General features: G+C 41.1%; 2 protein-coding genes across 3 annotated transcripts in view; one reads left to right on the top strand and one right to left on the bottom strand.

Annotated features, from left to right (window-relative positions):
• The window catches only part of Fam118a (family with sequence similarity 118 member A), a 28476-nt gene extending 20910 nt beyond the window's left edge, over positions 1-7566 (top strand). For both annotated transcript variants that reach the window (XM_038344105.1, XM_038344106.1), the window contains 2 exons: positions 2149-2232; positions 6297-7566. In XM_038344105.1, the coding sequence (XP_038200033.1) occupies positions 2149-2232; positions 6297-6316 (104 nt within the window). In that variant the 3' untranslated portion in view covers positions 6317-7566. The remainder of the gene's footprint in view (positions 1-2148; positions 2233-6296) is intronic.
• A 4077-nt stretch (positions 7567-11643) lies between these two features.
• Smc1b (structural maintenance of chromosomes 1B) overlaps positions 11644-17040 on the bottom strand; it is a 79848-nt gene continuing 74451 nt past the window's right edge. Inside the window, exons 22-25 of the mRNA XM_038343890.1 lie at positions 16437-16588; positions 14305-14374; positions 13079-13189; positions 11644-11787 (exon numbers count right to left, since the gene is read on the bottom strand). Of these exons, the coding sequence (XP_038199818.1) occupies positions 11644-11787; positions 13079-13189; positions 14305-14374; positions 16437-16588 (477 nt within the window). The remainder of the gene's footprint in view (positions 11788-13078; positions 13190-14304; positions 14375-16436; positions 16589-17040) is intronic.

A 17040-nucleotide genomic window follows, 5' to 3' on the forward strand; every position in this document is an offset into this window, starting at 1 on the left:
CACTTCGGAACTGTAAGCCCCCAAACAAACCCTTCCTTCTGTAAGTTGCCTTTGTCATGGTGCTTATCACAGCAATAGAAAAGTAGCTAATAGTAACAGTCTCAAAAACGGCAAAATCAGGAAAGGCCAAAGCCAGAGTCTATTCTGACATGTGAGGTGACTCTTAGCTGCAATCTGTAAAAATTAAATAAAAGTGTATATGTTTCTGACAGAGCTGGCAGAATAAACAGACATTTCTCATACCAAAAGAAAGGAATTAGGTAATAAGAAGTAGCGATTAGACCAAAGGACCAAAATCCAGCGGGGCAAACATTAAATCTCATAGCTCCAGGTCTGGTATGTAGGGCACAAGGTACAAGGCTGACCCCATATGGTTTAGGTAGCTGTTTTGTGACCTTGTCAGCTACAGCTCATACAGGCTCTTCCTGAGCTGGCTCTGCTTGTTGCTGGTAGCTTTTCTAGCAGATATTTCATATTCCTGCCGTTTGGTTGCTTACATTACAGCTTCGCTCAGCTTCCTGCATCCACCCTGTCAGTGGTGAGGGGCTCTGGCCCTTTCATATTGGCTCCTCTGACTTCATTATCAAATTTGGGTAGAATTCTTCATGACTCCACAACTCATGCAGCCTGTTTCTGCAAAACCAGACAGGAAACACTGTTGCCAGGAACAGCTGCAGTGCCTGGCCCAGCTGGCTCATGGTTGTAGTGACTTCTGTGTGCCTGCATGGGTGAGTGGAGCTTAGCTAGGCACCCCAGAGCAAACAGCCCTAGAGCTTTTGGAACTTTAATCCCCCCACCCCAAGCCTGTGATTGATAGCACTGCTTTCTGAGAGACATTCAGGGCATCTTTCCTGTTGTCTTAGTATAACAGCATGGGACCTGCTTTTAACGGTGCTAATCTTTTTTTTTTTTTTTAAGATTTATTATGTATACAGTGTTCTGTCTCCATGTATACCTGCAGGTCAGAAGAGGGCACCAGATCTCATAGATGGTTGTGAGCCACCATGTGGTTGCTGGGACTTGAACTCAGGACCTCTAGAAGAGCAATCACTGCTCTTAACCTCTGAGCCATCTCTCCAGCGCCTAACAGTGCTAATCTTAATTGGCAGCCACACCTTCCTTAATCCTAATTTTGAATTTCCTGCTTTTCTAGCCAAAATATAAGGTTTTCCAATTCTTTTCTGCTTTTGCTTTTAACTGTCACTGTGAAGCTGGCTAAAAGCAGCTAGTAATGCCCATGCCAGAGGCTGAGTACCACCCAGCCTTGCAGTTTTCTTCACCAGATTATATTGTCAGTTGCTTTTAAATTTAGCTTCCTACAAAATCTTGGCATAGACAAAATGTAGACTTTTAATTAATTAAAATTAATTAATTTATAACTTTTCTAGAGTGTGAAATGAATGACCTCTAGTCTAATCTCCTGGAGTTCTCATTTCATCAGATCCTGTTAATGGTCCTTACTGTTTGTATTCCCATCAGCTTCCTGGGCTTCTCAGTGCTCAGCATAGCTAAGCTTTTCCTAACATGTTTTTCTAAACTCGTAAGTCACTCCTGCATACTGGCTCTAAAGGTGTGCTTGCTCACATAGAATCATGCCCTCACTTGTTAACACCACTTCCCTACTGGCCTTTCCGTGACAAAATTCTGGAGGAAAAGCAAATTTGGCTCTCAGGCTTGGCCTTGATCACCTGGTTCCTTTGTTTCTGGACCTGTGACAGGAGGGAGACAAGGCAGAAGAAAGCTGCTCACCTCAGGATAGCAAGAGAGGGAAGGGGAGTGAGTGCAAGGGTCCAGGGCGTGCCTCCAGTGACTGTCCAACAAGGCTGCCTTCCAGCAATGCTTGATTAGGTTGGAGACCTCAGGATCTAATCACTACCCCAACAGCCTAACTTTGAGGTTCTGTATCGGGGACCCAGCCTTTATCCCATGAGGTTTGAGGGATACTTCATATATATACCATAAAAAGTAGGCAAACTATATTTCCACCTCTGAGCAGTTTCAAGGCTATGCAAGGATAACAAGTGAATTCCAGGAGCACCCCATCTGTTACCATCATGCTGCTTTTCTCCCTCCTGGACTATTTTAATGTAAGTTTTTTTCAATTTATTTTTTAAAATTTCTTATTTTTTTAATAATTTTTTTTTAAAGGTAATGCATGTCAGGATTGTGCAAAGAGGAAGTTGGAAGAAAATGGAATTGAAGTTACAAAAAAAGTCAGACAGTCAGATACTGGTAGGTATTATTTGTTTTGTGGGGACCCATCTTAGCTCTGTACTGTAGTTAGTGCTTTGCTAACACCCCTGGTCCATGGGGAGGAGCGGCACATACACCATGTCAGAATCACACAGACCTCTGGAATGGAACCTGACCTTTCACACTACGGACCAGAGTGCTACCGTGTCCTCAGAGTTTGTATTTAAGTAATGTAACTGAAGGAAGACAAGCAAGTGATGTAATCAGCTAGTGAGTGTTCGTTCATAAGGAAGACACCCATCCACATACCAAGTCAGCAAACAGAAGATTCTGGGAGAGTTCCCCACCAGCCGGAGTGCCCATACCCGTCTCTTAAGAAACCACTTCAGAGTCTTGCTTTTTGTTATCTCTACCATGGAGATGTATAGGAACTTGTACATTGTCAGCTGCTCATTTCAGTAGGCTCTGTCCATTTGTAGTAGGAAAGGTATCCTGGCTGACTGCTCTAGTCACCGCTGCCTCCTTTACTTCCCCTCTCCAGGTTTTGGTAGTGTGTGTTTCTCAGAACCCCTGGGGAAATTAGGTTTAAGTCTGACTGAGCTCTGAAGGGCTCTCCCTTCTCCATCTCACTCCCCCAGCTCCAGCCCTTAATACTGCCAAAGTCAAGCACCTAGACACGGGATAAAAAGGAAGCAAGGCCTCTACTCTGGATTCTAAAAGGCGGAAAATAAAAGCGTTTCCTTTATTAAAAGCATCTGTATTCTTTCCTTTCGGCTTGTTTATGGTGTTAGAGGGCCAAGGCTGTGACTTCTTAGTTGTAGCATGTGTGTTGTCTAGTATTGACAGTTTTTTTCTTTGCATCTTCTTTTCTCCTCTCCTCTTATGCTGGGAATTTCCTCATGCTGCTTGGAGTCTCTTGGATTAGTTCCACTATCTTTTATGTTTCCTCTAATGGTTCTTTTGTATTTGTTTTTCGAAGCAGGGATTCTCTGTGTAGCCTTGGCTGTCCTGGAACTTGCCCAGTAGACCAGACTGGCCTCAAACTCATAGAGATCCACCTGTTTCTGCCCCCCGAATGCTGGGATTAAAGGCATGTGCCACCACTGCCTGGTTCTTTAGTGCTTCTTAATTTTCATTTTCAATCTCTATTAAAACACTTTGAGAAATTCTCAAGATTATAGTTTTAGCCCTTAGATTAAAATTTTGTTATTTTTCAGTGTCTGGAGCTGGGCCTATAAAGCATGACTTGTGCATGCCAGGCACAATGAGCTATGTCTTCATCATCTAAATTTTTGTTTGTTTTGAGATAGGGTTCTCACTATGTTTCCTTGGCTGGCCTGGAACTCACCATGTATAAATCAGGCTGACCTCAAATTCAAGAAATCTACCTGCCTCAGCCTCTCGTACCTGGGACTAAAGGTATATGCCACCATGTCCAGCTTAACATTCTTACATTAATAGTGTGACCTGAAGTTTCTGAGAGTTCTTCTCTTGTTTAATCTTGCTCCTATCATTTGTTGTATAGTGCTGTGATAAGTCTTTCAGATCTTTGGGGACCCCAGAGTCTGCTCTGATTATCTGTTACCACCTCATTCCTGAGGCCTTTTTTTTTTTTTTTTTTTTTTTTTTTTTTTAGATTTCTGATTATAGGCATTTTCCTACTAATAGAAAACTCAGGCTTCAGCACTATGGAATACATCTCTAATCAGTCGTAGCACATGTGAGGTTGAGGCAGGAGTATCATGAGACTGAGGTTAGTCTGGACTATGTAAGAGCACTTGTCTCAAAAACAACAGAGAGGAAAGGCAAGGAGAAGAAAAGGGAGGGCAGAGGTTGGGGAGAGAGAACACAACTTACATGTGGCTGAATACTACTTATACACTTATGCAACTATTCTCTAGTAATTTTCCAGAGCTATGGAACATTTAGCATATTGATGACATACTGAACATTTAAAGTTATAAAAAAATTGCCTGGTGTCTGATGAGCACTGTGACAGAGTTTCTTGAGCATTCCTAGTGTGAAATCCTCTCAAATTTAAACTTTTCGATACTCAAATTTTTAGATTTGGGGGAGAAATGATTTGGTGGTTAAAGGTGTTTGTTGCAGCCGGGCAGTGATGGCGCATACCTTTAATCCCAGCACTCGGGAAGCAGAGGCAGGCGGATCTCTCTGAGTTTGAGGCCAGCCTGATCTACAAGAGCTAATTCCAGGACAGGCACCAAAGCTAGGGATATTCAATCCCTTAAGGGATTCTATGCAGAGTTCCTAAACAGCCTAAACTGAGAAATCTAGCCAGGTGATGGTGGTGCACACCTTTATTCCCAACACTTGGAAGGTAGAGGCAAGAGGATTTCAGTGAGTTCAAGGACAGCCTGGTCTACATACAGAGTGAGTTCTAGGATAGCCAGAACTGTTTCACAGAGAAATTCTGTTTCAAAAAACCAAACCAAAACCAAAATCTGAGAAATCTGAAGTGCTTTTGGTCCCCAAACATTGTGAATAAGAATACTAGTATATTTTGTATAAGAGATAATATGAACTATATGTTCCAAGGACTTGAGTTGCTGAAGTCATCTGTTATTGAGTCACAATAAACACAGATAATCTAGTCAAATAAAACAAGACAACTTAAAAATATTATCTTCAGTGTGAATTATTCACACTAGGAGGTGGCAGGGGACCAGAGACTGTGGAGGCTCACTGTCAAGAGGTATCCCAAGGGAGTGAGCAGAAGTCCTGGGACAATGGCTGGGGACATGCTTCCTTCAGATTTTGTGTAACTTTAGTGCGTTTAGCAATGTTATCTTTAAAGGGAAATTTCAGTTTTGGTTGTGTATGGACAAAATTCTTTTGGCATCTTTCATTTGGTTTGTATTTTTAGTTGGCAAGGACATCTATAAAACAACAGACTAGTTCTTTAATTGTTGCAGGTGTTTCTTTTCTGTTAGTCTCCTTAAATGGTCCTGGTTTTCCTCACATCTAGGCATCCTCCGTCTGCTGATGTCTAAAGTCCCAGCAGTTGCTGTCAATAGACAGTTGTGGGTTTTGGGTTTGTTTATTCTGTCGTCACCTGTATACATGTAGGCTTGACATGTTCATGATCTCTCTGAATGCTGTTTGTTCAGGTGCCAGGGCTACTGCCTGGTAGACAGTGCCATAAAGCCAGAGATCTTTAATGTCCAGAAAGAGCTTTTCCCTGAGTAATAGCAATTGTTGATATCAGCCTTGCGTCTCCCCGGGCAGGCATGTTTGCTTGAGGAAATGCCTCTGGTCTCTAAAGTGCAGAAAGCCTTGGCCTGCTCTGCATATGGGTGAGAAAGGCCAAGGGTCACCTTCTTAGTCCTGTTGTCTACACCTGCAGCCTAAAGATCACCAGAGGAATGGAGTTTCTGGGTTGCAGTATTGTGTGTGTATCCTGAGCTTTCATTTTTCTTACTCTTCCTTCCTTTCTTTTCTTTCAGTTTTTCAAGACAGGGTTTCTCTGTAGCTTTGAAACCTATCCTATCTCTTGTAGACCAGGCTGGTCTCAAACTCACAGAGATCCACCTTCCTCTGCCTCCTGAGTGCTGGGACTAAAGGTGTGCACCACCACTTGGCCCCTTCTTCTCCTTTGTGTGTGTGTGTGTGTGTGTGTGTGTGTGTGTGCGCGCGCGCGCACGCACGCTTTCTCTATGCAGCCCTGGCTATCCTGGAATTTGTCCTGTAGACCAGGCTGGCCTTGAATTTACAGAAATCTGCCTGCCTCTGCCTCCCAGGTGCTGAGATTAAAGGTGTGCACCACCACCACTGGGCCTGAGCCATCATTTCTTATCAATACATAAACAGGCTATTACTGCGTGTGTAATGAAAATACTGACTTGATTCTACCAGAAAACAGCACTGAAGTGCATGGGTAGATATTTCCATAGGTCTCTTCACACATACATTGGCTTGGTCCTTGGCAGTACTTACAGTTCAGCAAGGCCATTTCTAGACAGTGGCTACTGTTCCTTTTATGGAAGGTTTTCAGAATTTTCAGCATGTGAGGCAGTTTCTGAAACAAATCCTGATACAATTTTTAGTGAACTGAAACACTTTGGTATTTCTTATATTTTAAACAGATGATGCTGGAGGGTCCTGAAGATTTTAAAACTTGAAACTTGAAAACCAGCCTTCTGTAACCACAGTGCCATGCCCAAGCGATGAGGAATGTACAGAGGACTCCATATGGATCTCTCAATAGAGAACTGTTACATACCCCAAAAGAGCCATGTGGGTGTGTGGCCTTCGTGGTTGAGTGACAGAGCTCCACTATGTGCTTAGCTGCTCAGGAGGGGACATGGACACACTTCAGGTATACTCTGTAAGGACTAATGGACAGCTACCTCAGGGACCAAATTGGGAGGTGGGATGTACCTGGTATTGTTCCCTCTTCTTGTTTGACATGTTTTCTTATGTCAGGGTGTTATTTTTCCAATACATGGAGGAGAGTGAAGACTGTCCAAGCAACAGTAGTTGCCAAAGAGAAAATAAGACGTAAACATTATATTTTATACCTTTACGTAGAAACATCTTTACTGTAGAAAGTTTTTTAAAGATGTGTTGGTTTCATTGTTAAATATAAAGAGTAAGTGGAAAGTAGAGGCACTCAACCCACTAGAAAAAAATGGTTGTTTTAAAGGGATTACTCAGTCAGTTGGGTTTCTTTGGAATTGTGACATTTTAGTAATTTCTCTTTCAAAGAAATGGCAGACTGCCTGGTAGGAAGCGTTAAGTCCAGAGTCTGAAGAACTCCTTCAAAGTCTTCAGTGCTATCTAGACCCACTTAGTGACTTAGAAGTTAGAAAGTCAAAGCGAAGCACAAGACAAAGCTTTAAACTTTCAGATCTTAAGTTCTAAGCTATCCAAGTCTTATTTCTTCTTTAGGATACGGCCCATCTTTTCTGTTCTCTTCCCATGGTTTCTATTAAGATTTACATGGAGTGGGGTAGGCAATACTTTGAAAGGGCTTGCCACATTTTAACTACATTCAAGGTTTCCTTCTGGAAAACACCCATGCTCAGAGTTCCTCTGATAGCGACTATGGCAAAGGCTCCCATGTTATGCAGAGTAGTCCTGAAAGGAAGACTCCTTAGAAACAGGTCCTGCATGGCTCATTTGAGGCTACTAATCTTTGATATGATGGCAGGTTCTTTGATATCTTGCCAAACCCTGCCTGTCACATTGCATGGATGGCACTGTAGCTCCCAAGGGGACAGGGATAATTAAGAACAGGAAACACGTTGCGACAAGGAATGAGGGAGAAGCCAGAAACAGGCTAAAGACCCCCCACTTTTTAAGTGTGGGAAAAAACTTTTATGTCACTGGTTATAAATAAAATTTTAAATTCAACCCTGTGTGCTCAGTTTTTTTTTAATGACAAGATATGGTAATATAATGATAATATTTAGTCACTAAACTGTGAAACCAAGCAAATGATTACTTTTGAATGTCTCTAATTAAAAAAAAACATAAGAATTTTTGAAAACTGGTTTTTGGGAGCTAGAGAGATGGCTTAGTAGTTAATACTGCTCTTGTAGAGGAACAAGTTTGGTTTCTAGTACCCACATCAGGTGACTCTCAACCACCCAGGGAATCTAATGTCCTCTTGTAGATTCTGTGGGCACCTGTACTTATATATGCATAGACGCCAACAGAAAGAGATTATTGTTATTTTGAGATAAAGTTTCACCTTGTAGACCAGGCTGGCTTCTAACTCATAGCAGTTCTCCTGCTCAGCCTGTTAAATGTGATTACAGGTTCAGCAGTGAAACTTTCTTTTTTAAACACATTTACAAAATGCAAGTGCTATCAGGGATAGCTAGATTAAATATTAAAGTTGATCTTTGTTTAGCAAAGTTTAGCAAAATTACATTCTGCTGGCTATAAAAGCAGGATGCAGCAGATTCAATGCAATGCCCATCAAAATCCCAGCAAAATTCTTCACAGACCTCGAAAGAACGCTACTCAACTTCATATGGAAAAGCAAAAAACTCAGGATAGCCAAAACAATCCTGTGCAATAAAAGAACTTCTGGAGGCATCACAATCCCTGACTTCAAACTCTACTACAGAACTACAGTACTGAAAACAGCCTGGTATTGGCATAAGAACAGACAGGAGGACCAATGGAACCAAATAGAAGACCCGGATATCAATCCACATCTTCGAACACCTGATCTTTGATAAAGAAGCAAAAAATATCAAATGGAAAAAAGAAAGCATATTTAACAAGTGGTGCTGGCATAACTGGATATCAACATGTAGAATGAAAATAGACCCATATCTATCACCATGCACAAAACTCAAGTCCAAATGGATCAAAGACCTCAACATAAAGCCAGCCACACTGAACCTTACAGAAGAGAAAGTGGGAAGTACACTGGAATGCATTGGCACAGGGAACCACTTCCTAAATATAACCCTAGCAGCACAGACACTGAGAGAAACAATTAATAAATGGGACCTCCTGAAACCGAAAAGCTTCTGTAAAGCAAAGGACACGGTCAACAAGACAAAACAACAGCCTACAGAATGGGAAAAGATCTTTACTAACCCCACATCAGACAGAGGTCTGATCTCCAAAATATACAAAGAACTCAAGAAATTGGACACCAAAAGTTCACATAATCCACACACCTAAACAGAGAACTCTCAACAGAGGAATCTAAAATGGCTGAAAGACACTTAAGGAAATGTTCAACATCCTTCCTTAGTCATCAGAGAAGTGCAAATCAAAACAATCTGAGATTCCATCTTACACCTGTAAGAATGGCCAAGATCAAAAACACTGATGACAACTTATGCTGGAGAGGTTGTGGGGAAAAGGGAACACTTCTGTATTGCTACAACCCCTTTGGATGTCAGTGTGGTGATTTCTCAGAACATTAGGAAACAACCTTCCTCAAGACCCAGTAATACCACTTTTGGGTATATATCCAAAGGATGCTCAATCATGCCATAAGGACATGTGCTCAACTATGTTCATAGCAGCTTTGTTTGTCATAGCCAGAACCCGGGAAACAACCTAAATGCTCCTCCACCGAAGAATGGATAAGGAAAATGTAGTACATTTACACAATGAAGTACTAAACAGCAGAAAAAAATGACGGCTTGAATTTTGCAGGAAAATGAATGGAGATAGAAAACATTATTTTGAGTGAGAACCCAGACACAGACAATTATCACATGTATTCACTCACAGGTGGTTTTTAAACATAAAGCAAAGAAAGCCAGCCTACAAACCACGATCCCAGAGAACTTAGACAACAATGAGGACACCAAGAGAGACTTACATAGATCTAATTTACATGGGAAGTAGAAAGTAGAAAAAGACAAGATCTCCTGAGTAAATTGGGAGCATGGGACCTTGTGGGACAGGAGCGGCAGGGAGGGGAGCAGAGAAAAATGTAGAGCTCAATAAATATAAAAAAATAATAATAAATAAATGAAAAAGCAGGATGCAAACTACAAAACAAATTCACAGCCCATCAGAAGCTTTAGTGTCACACTGAAGGATCTGAGTTTTCTTGCTATAATAAACTAATATAGCTGTATTCAGTCTTTTGTTATGGTGTGTGTGTGTGTGTTTAATAGAAGAAAGCACTTAATGGGGCTTAGTTTCAGAGACTGACTCCATGACCATGGCAGAGGCCAGCAGGCATGGCCCTAGAGCAGTAGCTAAGAACTTACATCTGATCCATAAGCAGGAGGCAGGGAGAGAGAAAGCTAATTGGGAAAGGTATAAAGTCTGTTGAATTTCAAAGTCTACCCCTAGTGACACATCTCCAACAGGGTCACACCTCCTAATCTTTCTCAAACAGTTCCATCAAACATAAGACCCTACCAGAGCCATTCTCACTCCAGCCACACTGTTTTATAGTTAAAAAGTCCTCTGACTTATTTTTTAAAAATTATTATTTGTGTGTGTCCATTCTCTCAATCATACTGAAACCTGTCAGTTTTATGGTGTTTTTGGATGTTCTTTTATTCCAATATGATTCATGTATTAGAAGGAAACAGTCTCAGCACAGGGTATTTGCTTCTCACTTTTACTAGTGAGAAACACAAAGTTAGCTAACAAGCTCTGGCCCTCTCTAGTGGTTACTGTCCAGAGCTCAAGAGTCAGGTAGTTCACATAAACTACTTGAGAACCTCATTATAGCCTCACTAAAGCTGGAAACTAGTCCTTCAAGAATCTTCTGATCTAAGTGGATGCTGCAGATCACACACAGTTTCTTGGAACTGAGAATACCCTGAAATCTTCACTCTGCAGCTCCCTAAAGCTCAGAGCCTCTCTAGCTCCCATGTGCACAATGAGCCTCCTCCACAGTAGACTGAGCTTCAGACATCCCTCTTCATACCCACTTTTCCCATAAGTTAACATCAGGGCTCTTTCAGGGTAAATTGACTTTTAACTATAGCATTTATGTATTTCATAGCTAATTAATGTATAAAAAAGCTCTTTGCTTTCCTAGGGGAGGTATATAGTTCAATAACATTATTACATTTTATTTTGTGTATGTTTGTGGGTATGTGTCTGTGTGTGTATGCGGGGTGGAACTAAATCTTGTGACTCAGTCTACTAAGCAGTCATAGAGCATGTTCTGTGTACAAAAACCAAGTTCTATTCAGAAGTGACCCTTGGCTTTAGGAGGCAGCTCCTGGGTCGGCAGCTGGACCAAATTTGACTTCCATGAAGATCTGCAGAGTCCTTTTGTTCCACTTTGAAACAGGAACTAACACTGCTGAAAATTGTCCATATTCCTTCCTCCAAGCAACAGCATTTATATGAAATTGCTGTTACCAGGCAGCACCTTACAGTTCTATACATCCTTTAGATAAACTAGATTTAGAAAAATTAGTATTATACTAAAGCAGATGATTCAGTTTCACCATCAAAAGTTTCCTGCTTTTAAAACTTGTGGAGGTTATTTTACTTGTTTTCAGTACTGACACACACTTCCTCTGAAATAATTTCCCATATAAGCCAGGTTCATTAGTTTAAACTGCACTATGATTGCTATCTTTAAAAACTATTAAGGTTTGGGAGGTACTCAGTGGTAGAACACTTACACAGGGGTCTGGGTTTCATCTCTAGGATCAATAAAATAAAACCAAACCAGCTCTTTCCCTTAAAGATAAATGCAAGGCAAGACCAGCGTAAAGATGCTGCAGAGTTTGAAACTTTAAACCAATTTATTTCAAAACAGAAGTTCTTAAAAAAACAAAAACCACACACTTCATTCACTGCTGCTATAGGAAACTTATTGGAATGGGGCTGAGCACTCCTTAACCTGAGTGGGCTATCAACCTGTTTTACTAAAACTGTAGGAAATTTTCTCCCATAACACATGGGATCTAAACAGAGACTGACCTAACTCTACAGGGCCAGAGTATAGCTGGCGGCTGTTCAAAGACATGCTCATTTCTAACGAGAATGGGGGGACTGCGAGGACTGGGATGCTCGTGATGCTCTGGGCTTCCGGTGTCTCCTGCTGCCCTCTTGGTCTTCAGAGTCTGGATACTTTGAGAGGTCCAGAGTCAACACGTGACTGAACATGCATTCATCGTGCTGCAATGGAGGGAGGCCAGTTTTAGTCAACTCTCCTGCTTAGAGGAGAGGTATTTTTCAAAGTGAGGTCAATAGTTAATCTTGATTTACATTTAAAAGGGATTATTCTGTTTTCGATTCAGGGTTTCTCTACATTTCTCTGTCCTGGAACTCAGTACATAGATCAGGCTCCTGAAATTTAGAGAAATTTGCCTGCTTCTGGCTCCTGGGTGCTGGGATTAAAGGCATGCACCACCACACCTGGCTCAGTAAATTAATTTTTATGTTAGCTTAAAGGGGAACTGCCTAAAAACTGAAGGTCTTGAACTATTGCTCTACTCCCTTGCCTCAGGTTTTAAATTATTTTAAAATTTTATTTTGTGTATGTGTGTGTGTGTCTGCAGGGTACAGATGTGAAGGTTAAAGGACAACTTGCAAGGCTTAGTTCTCTCCTTTCACTGTGCGTCTGGGTGACGGAGCTTACGTTTTAGGCTTGGCAGCTGGCGCCTTTACCAGCTGAGCCATCTCAATGGCCTTACGCTCAATTTTTGAGTTAAAAAGTATTTGTTTGAATGGCTTTAAGACAGGTGTGTTGGCTAGGTGGTGGTGGCGCACGCCTTTAATCCCAGCACTTGGGAGGCAGAGGCAGGCGGATCTCTGTGAGATAGAGGCCAGCCTGGTCTACAAGAGCTAGCTCCAGGACAGGCTACACAGCGAAACTCTGTCTCGAAACAAAACAACAACAACAACAACAAAAAAAAAACCCAGGTGTGTTGAAATCATAAAAGTTCCTTTACCCTTTGTAGCACTGAGTGAACTTGTTTTTTGATATATTACATCTTTGCATGTCACAAGTTAGAAAGGAGAAACACAGTATTAACCGATGTTACAATGTACCACTGTTTGTAAAACAACTACCATACTACCATGCCATTTTAAAGATACTTTTTACTATACATATTTGTGTGTGTGGAAGGGATGAGTTAGTTTTCTTTTTTGATCATGTGGGTCTGGAGGATCAAACTCAGGTCAACAAGCTTGGTAGAGCAAGTGCTGAGCCATCTGTGGCCATGCCCTACAGTTTTAATTTCCTTCTTTCACTTAAAATATCTTAAATCTGTTTCTGTAAAGGAGGGTGTCTGAGTAATTACTCACAAATACTACTCTTTAAAAGTCATTTGGTTTATATTTACTCACTATGGAGACCCAACAGTGTCTGCAAATTCTTGGACTATATGGATGTGGAAAGAAATCCCAAGAATGGCAGGGCCAGAGGAGTTTATGGGGCCTGTCCTTGCCCCTGTTCTCTTACCTCTGGGTAGATGCCTATCAGTGCATCAGCTCTGGAGTAGAACTCCTCTTTCAGGGAAATGATTATCATCTGAAACTGTTCCTGACTCTGCTCTTTGATGTAACTTGAAACCTGGGAGGAAATAAAAAGCACACATTTCACCAGCCTCCTTTGAGCTCTGGGAACAATGATTCTCTTTCTTTCCTTTTAGTTTTCAAAATCACATTTGAGTTGATAACTCAAAGGTTAAAGATTAGGAAAATGTGGAAAGTGTATATGGTTTCATAATCAAGTTTTGGTTAAATATGAATTCTAGCTCATCCAAGAAACTCAATTCCAAGGAAATAAGTAAAATAATTGGGGTGTGGTGGTGCACACCTGTAATTTCAGAGAAGCAAAGGGTCTAAGGGAAGTCCTGGTATCCTCAAGGGAATACCTGGAACCACCTAACATCCCTCCACCCTACCCTAACGCCCTACCCTTTAAAGCTTCCTTTATGAAGCTCAATTGAAGAAAATCCCTTCCCAGTGCCACAGCCTTTATGTGGGGGACATTTTATATCCAGACCATCACATAACATCTCTGTTCCAAGACTTCCATTCCTGTATCATGGTTACTACCATGGCCTCTAAAACCAGAGTTCCTTCTGTGGATGTGGCTTTTTAGTCTATCTCATTACTATGCTGTAGATGGTACGTCAGAAGCAAAGTTATCCTGAATTCAGAGCAGTTAGAACCAGTGTACTCTGACCCAGACCTATGGTAGGGACTTGGCAAGTACTACCTTAATAAATTAAAGTCTGAGTCTTAGTTCTCCTGCACCCAAGTTTTGAGTGGTTTGTTCATTTTATCTTGTTTGGCAAACAAGCCATCAAATGGTCTAGCTTATGCTTGAGTGTTTGTCCTGGCTTTCCTTAGTTATGGATTATGACTTAAAGTACAATTCAAATAAGCTCTTTTTTCACTAAGTTGCCTTTGGCCATGGTTTTGTCACAGCAACAGAAAAAAAACTAGAACAAAAATGTCCTATTAGAAATTGAAAGCAGAAGCCCAAAGTGGGAGTGGAGGGTAGTGCACGCCTTTAATCCCAGCACTCCAGGAGGCAGAGGCAGGCAGATCTCTGAGTTGGAGGCCAGCCTGGTCTACAGAGCAAGTTCTAGGATGGCGTAGGTCACACAGAGAACACACTATCTTGAAAATCCAAAGGGTGGGGTGGGGAGAAGAAATTGAAAGCAGAAAAAAACTTACTTTGCCAATGTTAGTATTGTCCAGGGCTGCATCTACTTCATCTAAAACAAAGAATGGAGCAGGCCGAAAACTAGAAAAAATGACATGCATATGAGTAACTTCCTATTTGCTTTATGAAGACTTAGAGGCAACTACTTAGTGTACACAAAACCTTTGTGAGACTCTGGGAGACTTTTGGTGCCACCATGCCCAGCTCCCACACATTTCAGTGAGTTCTCTTCTCACATGTCTGCATACTGGATTGCACATGAGTATTAAATCATCATCTCCCTCTCTTCCACCTCTTCTCTCCTGTGGGCAGTTAGTGGCAGCAATTATAGTTATTTAGGCTAAAACCATGGAGTCATAAGTGACACCTTCACATTCCATGCCTATTTGTAACAACCTCCCTCCCTCCCTCCACTACCCCCCTCTACACCCCCCCCCCGTCTCTCTCAAGGTTTTTCAAAACAGAGTTTCTCTGTAGCTTTGAGGTCTGTTGTGACCAGGCTGGCCTCAAACTCCACCTGCCTCTGCCTCCTGAGTGCTGGGATTAAAGGCGTGTGCCACCACTGCCCAGCTCAACCTTTTATCTCTCATATTGTCCCAAGCCACCACTACCTTTCACCTTGCTTGGTACAACAGCATCCTAACCCTGTGCCTATCACTCTACACATGCTAAGGCCACTTTGGACTCAGGGTTTTTGCACTTGCTATTCTTTATTATATCTAGAGCAGTCTTGCCTTAGCTACACCCAAACAGCTTGTTTCCTTAATTCTTACCTATTCTAATTGTTTTATTATTGTAAAGTGCTTCAGGGCTTCACATATCTCCATTCCTTTATTTTTTTTCCTATGGGATTTGTCATTTTTCAAATATTTTCTATATTAGGGAAATAGTTTACAAATCTACTTTATCTCCAATGAAAGTTTTTTTTAAACAAACGTGTTTTACTACACCCCACAATGGTGTTGTAAATGAGCCTAAGATCTCATACATGGGAGTACATGTACATGTACTCTATTGCTGAGTTATAGCTCCAGCAAAAATGAAGTTTTTGTTTTGTTTTCCTTCTCTCTAACCCTGGCTGTCCTGGAACTCACTTTGTAGACCAGGCTGGCCTCAAATTCAGAGATCCACCTGCCTCTGCCACCTGAGTGCTGAGATTAAAGGTGTGCGCCATCAATGCTGGAAGTAATGAACTATTTACAGGAAAGACACTTTGTTTTGTTCACAGGAATCTCCAGAGCCTACAACAGTACCTGAAAGTGTGACTATTTAGTAGAGTGAAGGGATAGGGTGCTACCTAGTGAGAATCGCATTCTGCTGTGATCCTGCATCTGGAGTCCCTCCCCAGCCCACATGGTTTTTCTCTGTACCTCTCCTGGGGAGCCTGTCCCATTCCTTTCTTGAGACCAGAAGTCAGATTCCTATGTTCCTTCTTAGTGATGGGAAGAGAGCGGCACTTAAACTGGTGCTGCCTACTGTGAATGCTGAAGGCTGTTGTCTTAATTTTACCCAACTTTCATTTCTTGATTTATATTTCAAAGGAAACAGTATAACCATCATCAATGGAAATGAGAATGTTAAGCCCCCCCCACTCCCTTTAAAAATATTTATTTATTTATTTATTTATTTATTATGTATAAAATATTCTTTCTGTGTGTATGCCTGCAGGCCAGAAGAGGGCACCAAACCCCATTACAGATGGTTCTGAGCCACCATGTGGTTGCTGGGAATTGAACTCAGGACATTTGGAAGAGCAGGCAATGCTCTTAACCTCTGAGCCATCTCTCCAGCCCCCCTACTCCCTTTTTTAAGGGAAGAAATATTTTGCTTTCATTATACAGCAGGGCTCTGAGTATAGCCTAGGAAAGTAATTTGTAAATTAGGTCACTGCTTATTGTTCATTTTTGGCAATCTTGAGATCATATTTAGATTATCCAAATACTTTCCTTTAAAAAGTAAAACTAGAAAACTACTATCGACAACATTTGTCAAAGACTATACTTGAAGATTTTCTAATTTGCTATAGACCTAAATCAAACTTCAATTTATGACTGAAAAAATGGCTTTGGTAAATATTATTAAAAAAATAATTATAGATTTTTTTTTTTTGTAGAAAGATGCCGTTGGTAACTTGTGGTCTTACCTGTGCACAGCAAACAGAAGAGCCAAAGCAGCCACACACTTTTCTCCTCCTGACAAATTGTCCATGGGCATAAACCGTTTGCCTGGAGCCACACAGTTATAGCTAATTCCATCTAAATAAGGTTCTTCAGCATTCTCTGGGCTAAGAAATGCCTGAAACACATTTACTTAGCCATATTAGAAAAGTAACCAATACATTTCAAATTGAGTAGCAACATATTTAAGTGAAAATATTCTTTCTCTTGGTTAGGTTTTCCTCAGTTTTGATGGAAAAATGATAATACCTGTAAATACATTAAATTCTGCATTTAACCACAGACATCAGGGTTATCTGGGATGAGGGAAAGAGAATGTTCAAAATATCCAAGGCCCAGGCCTTTCCACCATAATTCCATTCAAACCTTAGCAGCAGAAGCCACAGACTTACAAAAACAGTCTTCGTCAACTTACTTATTGCTCCATCTACCTGGTATTTACGATGGGCCAAATAGGTATTTGTATGACTCCTGTTTTCAATGAGCTAATATGCTTATTTTACTGAAAATAAGTTATGTTTAGTTGAAATTCTAACATTCAGAATTCGGATCATCTCAGTCATAATGTGA

Source organism: Arvicola amphibius, chromosome 9 (genome assembly GCF_903992535.2).
Source record: "Arvicola amphibius chromosome 9, mArvAmp1.2, whole genome shotgun sequence".
NCBI classification, from domain to species: Eukaryota; Metazoa; Chordata; class Mammalia; order Rodentia; family Cricetidae; genus Arvicola; species Arvicola amphibius.